The sequence below is a fragment of the Haliotis rubra genome, unplaced genomic scaffold (assembly GCF_003918875.1).
Source record: "Haliotis rubra isolate DU_JTF1 unplaced genomic scaffold, ASM391887v1 Scf20, whole genome shotgun sequence".
Classification (NCBI taxonomy): Eukaryota; Metazoa; Mollusca; class Gastropoda; order Lepetellida; family Haliotidae; genus Haliotis; species Haliotis rubra.
In genome coordinates, this window is record NW_025766003.1 from 2,161,078 (window position 1) to 2,181,853 (window position 20,776).

General features: G+C 39.7%; 1 protein-coding gene across 1 annotated transcript in view; it reads right to left on the bottom strand.

Annotated features, from left to right (window-relative positions):
• The window catches only part of LOC124275581 (cyclic nucleotide-gated cation channel alpha-3-like), a 71,057-nt gene that overhangs the window by 40,727 nt on the left and 9,554 nt on the right, over nt 1–20,776 (bottom strand). The window contains 1 exon segment of the mRNA XM_046711173.1: nt 3,057–3,100. Within this exon segment, the coding sequence (XP_046567129.1) occupies nt 3,057–3,100 (44 nt within the window).

Here is a 20,776-nt window from a genome sequence, read left to right on the forward strand (position 1 = left end):
AAAACAACATTACTGCAACAACAAAACAACAGCACAGTAACATCAACACAACAGCACATCAAATACAAAACGGGACGGTGGGTTATCTTAGTGGTTAAGGCGTTCGCTCGTCACGCCGAAGAAACGGGTTCGATTCCCCACATGGGTACAATGTGTTAAGCCCATTTCTGGTGTCCCCCGCCGTGATATTGCTGGAATATTGCTGAAAGCGGCGTAAAACCAAACTCACTCACTCACTCAAATACAAAACAACACATGATAACAACATCACTGAACCATCACAACTATTTAACAGCAACATTATTTAAAACAGTATTATCGCTCAGCATCCTCCTAGCAGTTAGACATCTTCATCTACATCAAAACTACTTCAAAGAAACACCACAGCCATATTACAGGGACATATTTCTACATCAGAGCAACGTCACAACTACGTCAGATCATTATCATTCTTACATCACAGACACATCTCAACAGAATCTTGTAAAATATTCTTTTGAATTGCCTCGTTTAACTACAGTTAGAAAGCTATCACCGAGCCCCATCGGCAGCGAAATACACGTTTCACGATAACATTGTTTACTGCTAATTTCTTGTTTATTTAAACGTGTTTTCCTCGTGTCAACCGCTCGGGACATCCCTGAAACTGAAGATCGCTATTGACCCACTTTCACATATGTTTACCCCTGGGAGCTGTACAACCACAGCACTCCGAACAACGTGTTTGTATTTAAGCGCTATTCTTTATTCACCAACATTGTCAGTCCTACATGGGAATAAACTGAGTCATGTAATTTTCATGTTCATCTGACACGCCGTTCTTGAAAACCTATTCGATAAAGACAGTCGCCCGCCTTGATAGACACTGCCGTATGGTTACGTCTCTGCGTGGCCCAGTTATGTCTGAATACGGATAATGTGCAGGAAGCGACCAGACAAAAACCTTTCCATCCGACAAGATACGGTCTTTGTGCCAGCTTAATGCAACGGAGAAGTCACAAAAGCCTACTTTCAATACACTTTAGAAACCCACTCAACTTGAACATAGAGAGCTTACCTTTTCAAAATTGAGGAATTTAGTATGCTTTTACGGGTGATATTTATCTGGCCATTTCTACTTCTAAAATGAAATTCGAAACCTTTTGAGTCAGGTTAAGTGCAATGAAAGTAAACTAAAATTTCTCTAATTTCATGATAAAGTTGAAGATAGATAAATCAAATTTAGAGGATAATGCCAAATCCAAATAAATCACACCAAAAAACATGCACGTATGTACACATTATGTTGTTGAAACAAGCAATGCACAGAAAGATAAACAGATGTCCCGATCACTACTATCTATTCCACATTTAAAATACTTCTCAAAAATCATCCTACACAACAGCTGTTAAAATACTGAATTCACACAACAATTTTATTAACAAATATTTTTGCACATGTAATTTGTGAACTAAATCCAACAACCTACCAGCTCCACACAAACATGTTACGCCATTTGTCAAAAGAATGTGAAGCGCATATATTGTTTACGAGTCATTTGGACAACAATAATCAGTTCCGAAAAAGTCAATATTCCAATTTTCGCTTCAATATTTCATTTTGAATACATTAACATGCAAACACAAGGAAGAACATACGACCCACCGTGCAGCTGGTAAGATGATGGTCATTTCCTAATCTCTGACTGACTGTCCCCTGTGTCCACGATAATCAGAATACATTCGGGTCACTGTCTCAGATCATTGCATAATTGACCGTACACGATACTCGTGAATTCATGGCTGTGTATATTGCCGTAATTATACTGTATAATGTCCAGTGATGGTTTCGCCCTCGGCTGCAACCCCCGACGTCCCTTCCCAAGCGATGGGCACTGATAAAGATACTGGTATCCTTCAGTTGCCCACACTATGTAAGATCTCGCACCGACCATTCCCACCGTCACTGGTCTGCACAATCAGACCGAACTGACAGCATGACAAGGTTAGTATGTCAGCAAGACATATGCCAGGTGATAATTGACAGAGATCGGTTGCAGATGAAGGTACCATCCATTAATTGTTGAATTACAATCGGATACATAATTTATTATGCAACCCGTATACAAAGTTTGAGTTAATTTGTAACATGATCGTCCATTGGCACACTGAAAGGTAAGACCTTCGTGACAACAACCAGCCAACTGTGACCTAATCTGTATTATTTACCTATTGTGATTTAAACGCTTTATAAATCACTTATGGTCGAGAAATTAGAACACACACTACTTGATGAAAACTGTCCGTCTCTCTCAGGACAGAAGCGTACATTTACAGCAGTTTGCTATGCAGTGTAAACAAATTAGCACAATATGACAAAACTTTATAATTTGACAGACATGTATGTGTCTGTCTGTCTGTCTGTCTGTGTGTCTGTCTCTGTCTCTCTGAAACTCTCTCTCTGCCTCTCTCTCTCTCTCTCTCTATATATATATATATACAATGAAACCCCGTCAATCCGTCCCAAATGGAATCAGTATTATTTGTATTAACGGGGTCTAGGATGGCGACGCCTGACTATATACTAGTATATAACGGACTGACTATAGAACTATATATACTTTGGTTAAGTTAACGCAGAGAACTTGTAATTTTAAAAATACAAACGTGACCTCATGTAACTATTCCGGGGTGCTTAAATTTATTATTTCAAAGATTTGCCGTGTTCTGACACGTTTCTCACATCGACATATAGCGACAATAAATATTAAGCTTATATTTCTAATTCTAACAAGGTTATTGCAAAAAAAAGGAAAAAAGAATTTAATGTTTTCGACAAACAAACCCTTACACCAAGCGATCCCAGCCGCGTCGCTTTCGGCAATACAGGACCGGCCTCTTACACAAACAATGTACAAGAGGGACATTAAAAACACATGTAAACCATGACTTTCCCAGTCCACAGAACACGCAATAGCGCTTCATAGTGCACATGCACTCAGCCACTGGGTGTGATACATCTGGCTGAAGTACGAATTACACGACATAAAGAATGTTTGGCGTTAAGCTGGTCCTACCTGGAAGGGAGGGTGACTTCTTCCTCATCCTCTGGCGAGTCGCGCTGAAAGTGAGAGAGAGAGGTGTATTGAAGGGGAACAAGATCGATGAGGTTGTATTGGGAAATTCACTAGGCTGCTGTAGTGTCGCATAGAACAGTGCTAAGGATTTCGCATAGCAGTTCCACTTGTTGACGGTCTGATCTCTATTAGGGTAAAGTAGAACGTTTCGTCTTAGACAGGCATTAGGTATTGTTTTTACTCCGTAACATGTTATAAAGTTGGGGCAAGATACATGCATCTTTTCAGGAACACCTGGTGTCATCACATGATAGTGATTCTGAAACTTATGCTCATGATATAGGCATGAATTTACAATAAACTCTGTTTTTACAGAGTTTTCTTATGATGATGAAAAGGGTTTTATAGTTTATTAAACACGTTTTGTGATTATTCATGCTTGCATGAAGTGATTAATCACTATAGCATTGAGGACTATCCATCCGTGATATCCCGATGCTAATTAAGTACTAGTATCATATCTGCGTTAATATACTTCATAGTAGCTGTACATACCTAGTGTTTTACCAATCATTAGAATATTTACCTCGGGGCTACGTTTCACAAAGCGACCGTAGAGCTAAGACGATGGTAAGCTTACGTTAATCACGGAACTACGATTGTTTCCTGATAATGGCGTTTGTTGACTTAAAGTATTAAAAACGTCAACGCGAGATTATCTGCTCGTACAAGGTCAACTAGAGGTGAAGATCATAAGAATGGATTGCTGAAAATATATCCCAGTTGCGCAGATTGATGTTCATGTTGTTGATCACTGGATTGTCTGGTTCAGACTCGATTATTTACAGGCCGCCGCCATATAACTGGAAGAAACATGGTTGAGTGTGGTATTAAACCACAAACAAACAAAACTATGGTTCTGGTTTATTCTGCTTTACCGGTAGCACCGCACTCTCACAATTTGCATAAAGAGCGTTTGTTACATAAAACTACCAACAGTCTTCAGAACTATCTCTTTGTGCTTGCATTTTCAGATTCCATAAACTCACCAAATACCTGCTTTGTCCATATGGCCATGCCACTTTGTGTAACATCAATGTTTTCAATTGTAAAGTAAACTACTGATGTTGCTTTACGTTTGGCCACCACAAGTAACATTGAAATATCTGATTTATTCATTATCAGCAGTTCAGCTAAGTCGACATATGGTCTGAGATTAGTTCCTCACTGGCCCGGCCAAATCCTAACCATAATATAATATCGGCCTTCCGTCCTGACGAACACGGGGCGGTGGGGTAGCCTAGTGGTTAAAGCGTTCGCTCGTCACGCAGAAGGCCCGGGTTCGATTCTCCACATGGGTGTAATGTGTGAAGCCCATTTCTGGTGTCCCCCGCCGTGATATTGCTGGAATATTGCTAAAAGCGGCGTAAAACCCAACTCACTCACTCCTGACGAACAAAGTGCAAATCATTGGACTTTTCAACAAAGCACTGACACGATCACAACTCCTATGCTCTGACACAAGTCTATGGAGGTCTAAGTGGGAACGAGGTTTAGATTCAAGTTAACGATGGTTCATTGCCTTGTGAAGTCTTATCTTTACTTTCTGCTTTAGTGAATAAACCGATATTCTGAATATATGTCACTCTGGGTTGGCTCGTCTCCCGTCACACAGGACTGATAGCGCCCAACAGTAGAATGAGGCAGGATAGGCTCAACATTTCGTGATTACCTGGTATTATCACTATTTCACAGTGACTCATAAACACGTGTCCACGATATTGTCGATATCAATGAATTTCCTAGGAAACGGTTTTGTCGCTTTTCTTTGGTGCATGCGGAAATACCGACTGTACTAACACAAGCCTGAGATAAAGTTATAACACGACATTGTCAGCAAGAGACATATCATGCTTAAACAAGAGAGAGATATTGATCATTCGCTACCCTGGTAATGTATCCAAATACTGATTATTCAAAGACAAGTCCCAGAGAATGCTAAGACAAAACAATGATTACTCGAAGCCGAGACACAACAAATGCTAAGACAGAACACTGATTATTCGAAGACAAGACACAAACAATGCGAAGACAACAAACAAACAATGCTAAGATAAGAAACAAATAATGTTTTGACAAGAAACAAATAATGTTTTGACAAGACACAAACAATGCTAAGACAACTCAGTAGTTATACTAAGACAACGGACGGATTATACTAGTACAAGACACATGACATTTCACTGGAACACCTTTACAACACACATATATTTTCGACAAAACCGCAATATCAGAAAGCGCAACGAGAAATGTAAGCATATTTCGCGTCAACACAAACATTTATGCTAATGTCTCGACAGTTCCTGAAACACCATTATTCGGACCTGTGAAATTCGACTTCCCCGTGGATTCGGAACATGTCGTGGAGAATATCCTACTGGTAGCCTCTTCTTCCACAGCATCCCTTGTGTCCAGACTGTCCAGCTGGCAATTAACTTTTCAACTAGATTAGACAGTAATCAGTCTGTAACGGTCATCAACGTTGCAGCTACATCATCAAGGCACGATTCAGCTGAGTCAACTGTAAGGTTCGAGGAACTAGCGATTGGTTTCGTGCTTGCAGGGTTTGCATATATGGTAATCTACCATACAATAGCTAAAGGCACTTTTTGAATAACACGGCGTCACTATGCCAGCGGCTGGTATGGTTGAGCAGGCTATATCAATGGTGATGAGTACAATATGAAAACCTTAACTGCAATGAAACTGTCTTTTACCTTTGGGAGTCGGCGAGCATGTAAAATTTACCACTGCTTTAAAATGACAGAGCATCCAAACGGAGAAATCTTATCGAACACAAACTGTTGTACCAGCTAGTGGTACCATGTGATTCCACCTTGAGACAATTTCCAACAATACATTAAAATTGAGTTAAAATAGAGGAAAGCAAGATTAACATATATGGTAATGTGAACGCTAACAACGCCGAGGTACCTACTTTGTTGACGGTTACTTGGAACTTGACCCTAGCCTTATCTGTGTATTGTTGTACGGTTTATGATCCTTTGTCAGTCATACTTCGGTCATACGATACCATGTTCGACGTATAGATTTTAGAAACTGAATCATTCTTAGCCACTAAATCAACACATCACCCCCCTTGTCTGGCCCGTCAAGATCGCAATATCACACACGACCCGACGAAAGAAAGATACACTTGAACATTGGATTTGACCGAAACATTACGAAGGTTATCAAAACGTTACTTGACTGAATGCCTGGCATCTGTGAACCAACTCAATACCTGCTTCACATTACACATTACAATACCATCGAATAAACATATTTTGTAGATTTCATTTACGACCATATTAAACTTCGGTACTTAGTCTCTTTTGCCCGGAAGTTTATGATTAATAAAAGACACAAGCTTTATGGAAATTTCTAACAAAACGTTTGAAACATATTACCATTTTAAAACACAAACAAATGTGCATTTTGTAACGTATTCGGAACACGACAGCAATGGAACATAAATAGGATATCAAAACAATTTTAGTTGCTTTACAAGGAATTAGTGCCCTGGGTGGTAAGCAGGTGCCAAGCTATATGGCACCAATTAAGTCTCACATACAATGATCAGTTGTATGGTTCCCGTCAATATTGTGTGAACGGTACCACAACATCGCACACTTCACTGCCAAGAGAGACAACGCCTTTGCTTATCTACTTTGCATTCCTGGTGTTTCAAATGAGTACCTTTCAGTAAAAGTGTCACAACTGACAATTCTCATCAGATTTTGAGAAGGACGTCGTTCTTGAACAGAACGGACTCGTCCATCAAACCCTTCCATGGTCATTAGAAGCAAAGACAGGGAAACATGATGTGAAACATAGTGAAATACGATGCACTGTGCCATACGGTGAAACAGCATCACATGTTTAAAGAGACAAATTACCTCGACTGTAGGACACTAACATTGCCGAGTCAGGGTGTGTCATTATTGTGAACACTATAATACATCTAAGCACAACATCAAAGACGTATTTAAAGAACAATCTATATCGAATGAGAACCGCAGCCATGTTAAAGAAATGTGAACCTGCAATGCTAAAATTGCTCTTTGTCATCTCTCTAGAAAGGTCTTGTGCATGTCCTTAATCAACTCCAAAACCGATTACGTTATAAACGTTTGTTGAACTCATGTGAATTTGCACTGTATATTATCCTTTTCAGTGGTCTAAATTACGTCTAAATTAAAATAATAATGCAATATTTTACGCACCATCTATCCTCCTTTAATTCATTCATTCAACAGAAAACATTCATTCTTCTAGTTAGTCATCAGGTACAACGTTCACACCGTCAACACATCATAGAAAGACACACTGTCATTATCGAATCCTTTTCTCAAGACCATCAGTATCAATAGTTACTGGTTCCACCTTGAATCTACAGATTTCCGTAATATACTCTGGTAATCATATGAACTATATAACTTATTATACCTTCTTCCTCTGCTGTCTTAAACTTGCAATATCGCTTCATGTTAGACAAAATATTTCATTTACAATTTTTCATCTGGTAAACGGAAATGACAGTCAAATTTCGTTGAACACGTTTTAATTAAGTCATACATTTGCCTATGTAACAAATGTTACACGTAACAAGTAAACTGTGTGGAAGCAACTGATCTCATGTCTGCTAGAAATAACACTTACCGACTCTCCCCTGATAAGATAAGCCATGCTGTCTCTCCTGCTGATCGGGCTACACTGACGATGACGTGCCCTGTCTCACGTCGCCCTCCATTACGTTACGTCTATAACTTCATGTTTTTACCACGCGCGTGATCTACTACCAAATCTCCATCGTGATTCAGTGTTCGATATAGATTGAAAGATCATTTCGTCCCGTGGAGGTATTTCCGGCGAGCTCTGATTTGAGAGAGCATATTACCGCAACACGCCCCGTCCAAACGGTAAACCAACCTTGCCACCGAGTTTCGTATCAAATGAAGTTCGAACCATTCTGAATCAGGGCAAAGAGCAGATCAAATTGCGATGTTGCTCTGGATAATGGCAATCTCTTGGTTTGGAACTAGGTGTTAGCGACGAGTGGGTCATTTGATTAATAAACTCTTAATCCCGAGACGCCCCTGTCTTCTTAATAGACATTGCCTTTCTTCCATAACGTATTAAATCCATTCAAGTAGCATCATTTGAAATTGGTATTGATCATCAGAATGTTTCAATCTTACAATGCCCAGTTCAAAGGCAGGACGTTTGTTTTCTTCTCGTGGACACGTATTCTTCTATTACCAAAGTAATTCCACAATTGAGATGAGCAGTGGAGACTGGGGAAGATGGTCGGATAAAGAATATCAACAGTCTGGCTTCACGAACTTCAGATTGGTCCACAAGCACTCAAATTAATGAAAGAGATTTGATTTGTGATGTTCCAAGTTTTGGAAACTAGTAATTGATCCAATAACCCCAGAAAAGCTCTATAGAATATAAACAAGATAATAGGCACGTATGTCAACACTATTCACAATACAAACTTAAATAAATTGAACATGTTTACCCCTTACGCGAAACCTGATTTCAGCCGTCCATTCAAACAGATTTCAAACATTTTGCCTTGCACGCCCAGTAGAATTTGTAACGGCAAAGATCGGAGACTGAATATTCTCTGATTTTGGCCATGGCTTTTAACTTTTCCTACTTGTACTATGATCCCATGCAATCGTTGACATCGCCTACCAATCCTGCTGGGAAACGTTACGAGCATACAAAAGGAAATTACCTTTGACGGGTATATTCAGAAACTTGCTAATGCGGACTATTTTAGTGGAAACGAGATTATAATCAGTACATTGGGCAGTGGAATCAACCTCTACATCGTCTGTCGGCAACATCGGATACAACATCGAAAAGAATCCCCATGTTCAAGTAGACTTGTGGGATGAGCACTGTGTTGTGGATCCCCATTAGCTGAGTTGGAAACTATTTGGCCGATTAGGGGCATAATGGGAACCATTGGCCTGGTGATTCTGCTTCAAATTGACAAGGAGCATCTACTCAGAGAGTAATTACAGGTTGTATTAGATGTTTGATTTGCGGGTATTCACAACTTGTGTATGTCATTAAATACCGGCAGTTGGGATATATAAACACAGAGCTGAATCTTACAACTGACTACATCTTTTACATTCCGTTTGATTTCATTTGAGACCGATGAATTGCTCTCTAACACTAATACTGACTGACTGACTGACTGAGTTCGGTTTTACGCCGCTTTTAGCAATATTCCAGCAACATCACGGCGGGGGACACCAGAAATGGGCTTCACACATTGTACCCATGTGGGGATTCGAACCCGGGTCTTCTGCTTGACGAGCCAACGCTTTAACCACTAGGCTACCCCACCGCCCCTCTAACACTAATAATTGCAGCAAGACCAAATTTTGCAGTCACATAAAATCGGCAGACCAACTCTGGTAGAACAGCCAGGTGTGCGAGTTGCACGTGTGAAATTTCAATTTCACAACAAACGCATGTTGATTACCTGGCTGTTCTACCAGTAATTGATCCCCCCTCGTTAAAAATAGCGAAAAGTGACAACAAAATAATGATCGTTTGTTAAACAACTTTTTTATTCGTGTGTCCAAAATTATGAGACAAATCATCAGAGTTGGTCTGTCGATTTCATGTGACTGCAAAATTTGATTTTGTTGCACTTATTAGATTTTGTGTTAAGTGATCATTTCATCGGTTTCAAATGAAATCAAACGGACTGTAGCACAGATTTCTCTTATCATTATGGAAATAGAGAATCTCACCCAAGTGTCTACTGATATCATTTATATCAACACGAGTTGATAAAGTTACAAATATCCGAGGCTTGCCGAGACTTGCGACGCAGTGATGTCATAGCATCGTGACGTCATAGCATTGTCAGGGCATTGTACAAAATCTACTGTCAAAACGATATCTCCTAGGAGATATCATATGATCTCACACAAGCGATATCTCCTGTGGAACATAGTTTGGGATGATAAATGGTCTTTCCGCTTCTACTCATCAGAACTTTCAGAAAGTACAACACGAATTATTCATGTTAATGCGGGTTTGTGTCTGGTAGTAAATTGCCGTTCAGATTAATGTGAATATATACGCCCTTCAGATTAATATTAATGTGGCAAAAAATGTCAGTTAAGCAAAACGATTTTTAGGCCTAAATTTAAATGCAGGTAACATATTTTACCTTCAACAGCGTATTAACTCTGCTACCTGAATGACTGAATTTGCCATTGCTGAATACATCAATAATTCATGTGTTGTAAGTGTGTGAAAATACTTATGAAAATAAGGAAGTTGCCCCTGCCATTGTTTAGGCGTCGAGTTATCGATATATTATATACAATCCATGTTGTTTACTTCACCTACATGTCACGTAATGTTATTTCCGTTTATTAATGCTAAGCTGAAATAACATAACAGGAACTGTGTTTTCGTGATAAAATCTAGCTCCCGTCATCATGAAATGTCAAGACTCTGTATATCTTCTCGTTTTAAAAAACAAATGTGCTTTCAAAAATAGAATGAGTCAATAAATTCATAAGACGTCAAGGGGCTGCAGGTTACGTATCAGAAGGAAGATAAGAGTACACAAAGCAATGTACTGGTGATCTGACCTCCCTTGACCCCCACCTGACACTGTGATAAGCGTGTTGCTGTCGCTGCCGCCGGGCCTGCTACACGGCGCATTGTCCACTACTGTACAAATTACATACTTACTTTATTCTGCGATTGATCCATGGCCGGTGTTATAGATTAGTATATTACCATAAAATGTGGTATATTTGAAATGACCATTGTTGTATGTGTTGTTCATGAGACATTTGGCAGGTCGTTATCGTCGTATGGAGGGAGTGTTTTGTGTGAGTGTATACTGCTGTTTTAGCACGGGTAAATTATTGTCACTGCGCGTACTATAACTACTACTACTACTGCTATTGCTACTACTACTACTGCTGCTGCTGCTACTGCTACTACTACTACTACTGCTATTGCTACTGCTACTACTTCTACTACTGCTGCTGCTACTGCTACTACTACTACTACTGCTATTGCTACTACTACTACTTCTACTACTGCTGCTGCTGCTACTGCTACTACTACTACTACTGCTATTGCTACTACTACTACTTCTACTGCTGCTGCTACTGCTACTACTACTACTACTGCTATTGCTACTGCTACTGCTACTACTTCTACTACTGCTGCTACTGCTACTACTACTACTACTACTGCTATTGCTACTACTACTACTTCTACTACTGCTGCTGCTGCTACTGCTACTACTACTACTACTGCTGCTACTACTACTACTACTACTGCTGCTGCTGCTACTGCTACTACTACTACTACTACTGCTACTGCTACTACTACTACTACTACTACTGCTGCTGCTGCTGCTACTGCTACTACTACTACTGCTCTGCTGTTGCTGCTACTACTACTACAACTGCTACTGCTACTACTACTGCTACTGCTGCTACTACTACTACTGCTGCTGCTGCTACTGCATACCAACATTATTGTCACTGCGTCTACTACAACAGCTGCTACTACTACTGCTGCTGCTGCTGCTACTACTACTAAAGGAATTGCAGCTGGAGTTACTGCTATTGCTACCGCTACTTTTGCGGGTGTTAATACTACTATAGGCACCACTACTACTGATACTTCTACTGCTACTACTACAACTACTACTACTACTACTACTACTTGTGTTACATATGGTGCTACTGCTACCGCTACTATTGCAGCTGTTCCTATTACTACTGGCACTACTGCTGCTGCTACTACTAACATTACCACTGTTTTTGCGGCTGCTGATGCTTTTGATGTTGATAACGACGATGATGACACTATTAATTTGACGGCGACATGTGCCACTACTACTACTAGTACTACTACTAATAATAATCTTGACGTAAGTGGAGACTAACGGGATTGGGTGGTCAGGCTCGCTGACTTGGTTGACACAATTGCGCAGTTGGATGCTCATGCAGTTGATCACTGGCTTGTCTGGTCCAGTCTTGATTATTTACAGACCGCCGCCATATAGCTTGAATATTACCAAGTGCGGCGTAAAACTAAACTCACTCACTCACTACTAACAATACTAATACTCCGAGGACGACTACTACTACGTCGATGCTTCATAGAACATTACTGTTGTAGTCAAGAAATGTAAACTCTGACTTTACACAGCTACACCGTTACTCCATGAAGGTTCCTATTTCAGGAAGCTCACTAAAAGTGAAGTTAAATCCTTATGACTAATTCATATGAATGGATATGAATTCTTATTCAATATCATTATTTTATTCTGCACATAACTTATGTCATATACCAACTGTGCTTTGCAAAATATAGCTTCTCAACACGAAAACATATATATTTGTACACAAAATGCCCTAGAATACCATTCTTTGAAGTTTCATAACAACCGACATATTTGAATTTCTGACGTAATAATTTCATGATTAGATGGGTATATCTTGTTGATAATTATCCAAGTGAGTTAATCATTTAGCGCGTCGTAATAAGCAAAATCGTGTCAATGAAATGGCTGATCATTTAAATTTGATATTAAATATGGGTCAAAACGGCGCTTAATTAAATTCATGCACATTCTGACGGTCTTGGTGGAAGGACGACCGTTTCCGTTCCCTTCATCTTGTTTACAAGGATTGATCATGACGGTTGTTTTTTAGGTGACGATTGACTAGCCTTTGCATGTATTTATGACGGGTGTCACCGGTGGGGCATGTCATTTCACCTTCTTGAGAACCCCTTGTATCATCAGTATTCCAGATTGATTTATAAACACATGTACAAGATATAGTCCATGGTACAATGGACTTTTCTTCAGTACAGAGTCCTTCTGGGTGTGGTTTTCGTCTCTTTTATTAATATCACAGACATGGGCACTCAGCCAGAGCTTCTTTCAGTTGGCAATGTTTGCGACAACCCGATCATTTCTCATTACCGTATTCAATCTGTCATGGTTTGGTGGATTCATCACAATATGGCTTTGTAGATAAACTATAGAAATATGGCATGGCAGATGACTTACAGTTATAGGAAAACATGGGGTCGTCTTTTCCTTGTTTTGAGTAGCTCATGCTTCAACTAGTAGCGTTAATATCTGTCATTACAGTCGCCACAAGTAGCCAATGCTTATAGTTGATGATTATTAGTCAGGCAGCGACACAATAGCTCAACTGGGTGTATGCTATACTGACGGGTAAAAGAAAGTATACCTACTTGATCTTTATGAACTTGAAAACTTAAAAATGAAACTGTTATCATATTTAATTATATTCAATTCCAGCAAGGAACATGTGGCAGGGTAAGTCTGTAAATAAATAAATCGGTTCATTTAAGACATTGGTAAGGAGTGGATTCGCAGCCACATGACCCCTACCATGTTTAAAATGTTGGAAATATGCGCCCAAAAAAGTAACCTTGTTGATTTACAAAAATAAAAAATGGTCTAAAGTACCCATTACTAGTTTTCAAATTGTCTTCCGATACAAATTTGTAAAAATAAAACTTCAATTATATTTTGTTTAAAAATAATAACTGTTTACATGTTTTCTTTGTTTGCTGATTAAGCCATGATATACTTTATTTGGATATATCGGTAACTTCAGATTTTTGTGAGATAAAATAAACTGAGAGGTATAGTTTCTTATTCCCCTCTGTATAGAAAAGGCAGGCCTGGCGTGACACTAGATACACCATTACGGTGACCACTCTATCAAGCAATACGCTATCAGTACAATGTCGGCCGACAGTCCACTAAATGAGACTGCATTGTCAGCTAATAGGACTACTTAAGGACGGGCTAGAGGACATTTTCTCTCTTCTAGATATTTTCCTAAAGACACACGCAGGCATAAGGACCATATGCTTTCGACTTATCCCTCACTGGCATGTGGTCAATTGTCCTTGACATGTGCAATCCACTGGGAGGGGGTATTTGGTAAGTGATTGTGAGGGTCAGTGGCCATGTGTGGTCAAAGATAGAGGCGTGACGGTGTGTAAACGTCAGTTGGACACATACAGTGTGTTACCAGAACGTAGAGCGATTTGAGCGGTGTTACAGTGCTATCGCTGTTATAATGTGTGGGCCATTGTTCCTGAGCTGTGTGAAGTAGTGTCAGAAATGTCAAGAAGCAGTATGCTATATTAAGAATACATACATTAATCATTTTGACAGACTTTGAAAATGTTGTAAAAAAGGAAATGACAAGTAGAAGTATGAAATAGTACACCGCCCCTCCCTTCCCCTTGTTAAGAAGCGGATCGTTGCACTGATTGTAAAACTTACAGTTGTTAAAATGCACTTACGGATATTCGTATTTAGTAATCATTTGACATTAAATTCGTGCAAACCCGTGAAGATCCGGGTTAGAATTAATCTTCAGCAACCCATGCTTGTCGGAAGAGGCGACAAACAGGATCGGGTGGTCAGGCTCGCTGACTTGGTTGACACATGTCATCGTATCCCAATTGCGTAGATCGATGCTCATGATGTTGATCACTGGATTGTCTGGTCCTGACTCGATTATTTACAGACTGCTGCCATATAGTTGGAATATTGCTGAGTGTGGCGTAAAACTAAACTCACTCAAATTCGTGCTTATTGGTACACTAAATTCGTGCAGATAGGTACTAACCTGAAATTGCGTTCGTGTGGATCCGTGCTCCTTTGGCATTAAATTCGGCCCACACTTGACATTGCATTCGTGCGGATTAGTGCTCTATGGCAATTGAATTTGGGCGGATTGGTACACACAGAACACTGAATTGTTGTGGATCGTACTCATTAGACATTAAATTCGTGCGTATCGGCCCACACTTGACGTTACCTTCGTGCAGTTCGGTGCCATCTGGACATTGAATTCGTGCGGGTCGGTACACACAGGACACTGAATTCATTGGATCCGTACTCACTAGACATTGAATTCGCACGGATCGGTATACGCTAGACATTACATTCATGAGAATACACACCTGTGAAACATTCTTACGAACAGGAGTGCATGATACAGTGCTCGAACGCAAATGTTGAAAGAAACGTGCCTAGTGCGGTGTGTGAGTGCGTGCGTGCGTGCTTGTGCGGTTGTGTATGGCGGAAAGGGGTTGGGCGGCGGGGGTAGCCTAGTGGTTAAAGCGTTCTCTCGTCACGCAGAAGACCCGGGTTCGATTCCCCACATGGGTACAACGTGTGAAGCCCATTTCTGGTGTCCCCCGCCGTGATATTGCTAAAATATTGCTAAAAGCGACGTAAAACTAAAACTCACGCGGAAAGGGACAACAGAGTATTAGTCATAACCTCACCCACGCCAAACCACCCACCCACACAAAACAAATTAATCCTAATAATAAGATAAACAAGAAAGAAAAAAAGACGGGTTCAAACTCGGGTCGTCGCAATGATGATTCAGAACATTCAACACAGAAAGAATGTGCTCAGCGGACATATTTCACCAGCATATAAAACTCATATTTCTTAAAGGCTGTTGTTGATATTCCCCGCCGGACAACTAGCCAATGCCTACAGGACCGTAGGGTATTGGCTGTATATAATCAACTGGGCGCGGTATACCCAATCAGCGCTGCAACAGTGAAAGAGAGCACTGTATCACTGTGAATGACAGTGACCCATATCTCGAGGCTATCATGTACTTACTCGAAACAGGCCAGAGTAGATCCATGTGTCGTACGTGCCCCCTTCCGTCATTGTTCAACAGATGCCCCCACATAATGTTCTGCCGTCTCGAGAGACCGAGTCAGTGAGCAGTATCCTTTCTTAGCGACAGGGTCTGTTTCATTGCCAAACTGTGTCAAACGACGACGTAACGACGTTATAAGCACAAGTGTAGAATATTGAAAATATTGACGAATACACCATTCATGGCCCTTCCTATTACTGACGCTGCAATATCAGACTAAAGTCCGAAAAGGCGGATAAAGCCCTTGTAAGTTCAGTCCCTATTATTGAGGCAATGAACGGTGTCAAGGATTAAAGCGCCTTATCCCTTATAGGCTAATGACGTCTTAGAGAGGTTCACGATCACGTCTTCACAACTACAGGCACACGGCGCTGCTGCCAGATTCAACCACCTCTGGGTCACAGTGATAAACCAACGCTGTGATCAGTGACGACAATCGCGACGAAAGTGTAGGCGAGGTCGTCATGGTGAATGTTGTTTCAGCCATAAAAAACGGATGATATATTGATAACGTGATCCTCAAATGGGCGTTGATTGAAACCTTTCGGGGAATCATACCCGGGTCTTCCACATGGCGGTAGACGTCATGGTGGACTATCAAATTACAATATCATGCACCTGATTATTTGCGTTCTACTTGACTAAAGGAAGTGTTCTTACCTGGCAGCTGGAAAGGGTGTTCCGGGTGTTTGTGCTGACTCGAACACAATAAATGCTGAATATAACTTATTAATCAGCATGTTTCAACCCCATATAATACTGCCCTGGACTTTACAGTACTAAACGTGTTTACGGCAGAAGCTGTCAAAATCCATTGTTTACGACATCATTTTGACGACAGGTGGCAGAACTCGTAATGAATATTGGCGTATCAATACAGACTGAGTGACCATTGGTGGGTCATTTATACAAGGTCATGGTCACAAGTGGTTTTAGCATTTATGGCACGTGAAGTATTAATTGATTGATTTTTCTCTCTTTTATCGCTAGCGGTCTTGATGTGTGTATGGAGAACCAAGATGGGACAACACCTGCTCGCGTTTTACAGACTTTAAAATATTGTAAACAGCATACTTAGCTCAAAGAAGCTACTTCAGCGACATAGATGTAGTAGAGGCCATTCACAAATATAATTTTCATTTAAAATTTTGATTGTGTTTGAAGACCGCTAAAGGTATCAAATGTAGAACCTAGTATATTTTACTAATTTACATCTTTTCACCATTAGATATTGATAATCATCTTTTCACCATTAGATATTGATAATTTGCATCTTTTCACCATTAGATATTGATAATTTGCATCTTTTCACCATTAGATATTGATAATTTGCATCTTTTCACCATTAGATATTGATAATTGCATCTTTTCACCATTAGATATTGATAATTTGCATCTTTTCACCATTAGATATTGATAATTTGCATACCATTAGATGCATCATCTTTCACCATTAGATATTGATAATTTGCATCTTTTCACCATTAGATATTGATATTCTGCATCTTTTCACCATTAGATATTGATAATTTGCATCTTTTCACCATTAGATATTGATAATCTTGCATTTTCACCATTAGATATTGATAATCTGCATCTTTTCACCATTAGATATTGATAATTGCATCTTTTCACCATTAGATATTGATAATTTGCATCTTTTCACCATTAGATACATAATCTTTCTTTTCACCATTAGATATTGACAAAATTGATAATTAGATGCATCTTTTCACCATTAGATATTGATAAATTTGCATCTTTTCACCACCAGATATTGATAATTTGCATCTTTTCACCATTAGATATTGATAATCTGCATCTTTTCACCATTAGATATTGATAATTTGCATCTTTTCACCATTAGATATTAGATATTGATAATTTGCATCTTTTCACCATTAGATATTGATAATCTGCATCTTTTCACCACATACGATAATCTGCACCATTAGATATTGATAATTTGCATCTTTTCACCATTAGATATTGATAATTTGCATCTTTTCACCATTAGATATTGATAATTTGCATCTTTTCACCATTAGATATTGATAATTTGCATCTTTTCACCATTAGATATTGATAATCATCTTTTCACCATTAGATATAATTTGATAATTAGATGCATCTTTTCACCATTAGATATTGATTTGCAACTTTTCACCATTAGTCTTGATAATTTGCATCTTTTCACCATTAGATATTGTTTTGCAATTACGTCTGACGATGTTGTAATGCTGACGTTCAACGGCACTGCCATGTCACTGTGGTAATAGGCCACTTGACATTACATGCACTCAGCTGTCTCATCGCTGTGGATACTTAATACCACCGATACCCCATGTAGTCCTCGACGAACAGTGTATAAATATAACAAAACACACCCTTCGGGACAATCGACATTTCCAAAGGACACTGCAGTCTCCAAACAGAATGGACACACCATTGTCGTCCGAGCCGCGTCGAGGCTGTTGCTCTCAATTAGCGTTCGTGGTATAGAGTGTTTGGGTGTGGATGTGTTAAAGATGAGATGTTCCAGACGTAATCTGCCTTGGGTGATCGTAACAGTTTTTACATGCAGTAAGATTATCGTCTCACGGGTCTCACCAGGGTTATTGTTTGGGGCTAGGTATATAGGGAATAGGTCGATCAAGCTTGTTATGTTTGCCTATTAAAATAAGCGAAATATGTTACCGCAATCGAAACAGGAAGTTAAGTAGTGTATGGTCTTTAACTTATTGTTAGAAATATACAAAACACATGTCCATAATCACGACACATATCTGCTCAAACAAGAAAATTGTACGATTCCGGGTCAACGTAAACATGAGTTTATGAATTGTTATCAAATGATAATGGCACCAGGTGTTCGAGAAATAGTGATCGTACATTCTACCATGGCCACGTGAAATGCTCGAATTTGATTGGTCAATCAATAAAATCAGACGGTATCAATTTGGATTGAAAATGCGTCTGATTTCACGGCGCTTCACTGCGGACGTATACAACACTGCCGCACTACTTCAGCTTGGCCACCAACATGACTAATATCAACACAACAGACGTGATGGAAATGCTGATGAAACATTTATTAAAACTCGAAAAATACAATTATACGATTTCTCCTCCACAATTATTAGGGAACCTTACTATCATAATTATTACCTTCTATTATATAAATATTCAAACTCAATTACAATACACAGCCCCAAACATAAACAAACGATATCTAACATATAAATCAGAAAACCTTGTAAAAATACATCCCTATCTATCCCTATTTGTGCGGCAAAACGTTCGTAAACATTTACCTACCTGGTAAATGGTATATTTGTTTCCGATTAGAATGAGAAATTCGCAAGATAACGGTTAGGCGAAACACAAAATTTAGGCCACTCATACTCCATCATGTCCCGTTGCATCGTTCAAAATGTAAAAAATTGAACCACGAGAATTCCGCCCTCTGCAACCTTCCCCGCAAGGCTGTCACTGCTATGTTCGTACACTTTGAAAAGCTTGGTCACAATCCAGTCCCAAATGATGAAAACAATGTTCCAAGGAATCTCAAGTTAGTCGCATGTACACAAAGCAGCACTGTCACTCTTTCGTCGCATGCGTGGGTGGAGGCACGTATACGTGAAATCATGATCGACACACGCCGGTCATAAATATCAACAGTCGAATTTCAACCTTTCGCAAAATGTAAACACTAGCTCATCCGCCATTTCAAACTGTAGCGTAACTGTCTACTTCCAAGAAAATAAGTAGGTCAGACGATTCCATTATAGTGTGGCCAGGGGGGTACAGTAACACGGCACACAAAACAATAGGCTGGTTTGGGTCGTGTGGAGTTATGCTTATAAAAACCAAGCTCTTAGGTGTTACATTATTGCATTGAATAAACAGTAGTTTGTTTTCTTTGGACAGAATATGTTTTATGTTGCAATGTTAACAAAAATACGATATATAGACACCTACCACACCCTTCACAGACGAGTTCAATTCGCAGGACGAGGAAGTTCGATGTTAAATCGGTTATGGTAGAATGGAGATAAACATACTGTGTTTGGAAATTAGATGAATGTTAGACCGAATTGATAGTCTCTAAATTTCATTTGAAGCCGAACGCGTTCGGCTTCAAATGAAATTTAGAGACTATCAATTCGGTCTACGCGTTCGGCTTCAAATGAAATTTAGAGACTATCAATTCGGTCTAACATTCATCTAATTTCCAAACACAGTACGTTTATTTCCTAAATGCTCCACCCATCACAAACACATGCAAAGACAAAACAATAATCGGTCTGGGAAAGCTCGGATCATTTGGCACAAACCAAAGCATCGGGCATAAACATGCCACTATTGCGTCGCACACCGTGTGCGAAGTACTCATTATGTCGGGTAGCGCACGTTAAATATCCAAATCATCATCATCACCATCATCATCATCATAGTCAAATTCGTAATGTCCTGAACATGTCCACCACAGAACATTTTGGAGGTGTACTGTCTGGTGCAGTCATATAGCGTTATTATTGCTGAGTAGGGAGTTAAATAACATACAATCAAACAGAGGCCTGGCAACAACGGACTATAAATTCTGAAATGCGACATGATACAGTGATATTTGTTCTGAACACAATCTCCAGATGATAGTGTCTTATCAATGTCAAGCTACAGATCACGTTGTTAGCAACGACGAACAGATGGCAGCGTCACACGATCCAATTCATCATCGCGACAGTGCAACATAACCGGGAATCCTTGAACATCGTTCACGATCAGAATATGGACACAGGAATCTTTGTTACGTGAACATACACACATTACCTAATCGGTTAGCTCTATGCCGGGTAACTCGCGTCACAAACTGTAATGTGTTCTTATCTAACGCCG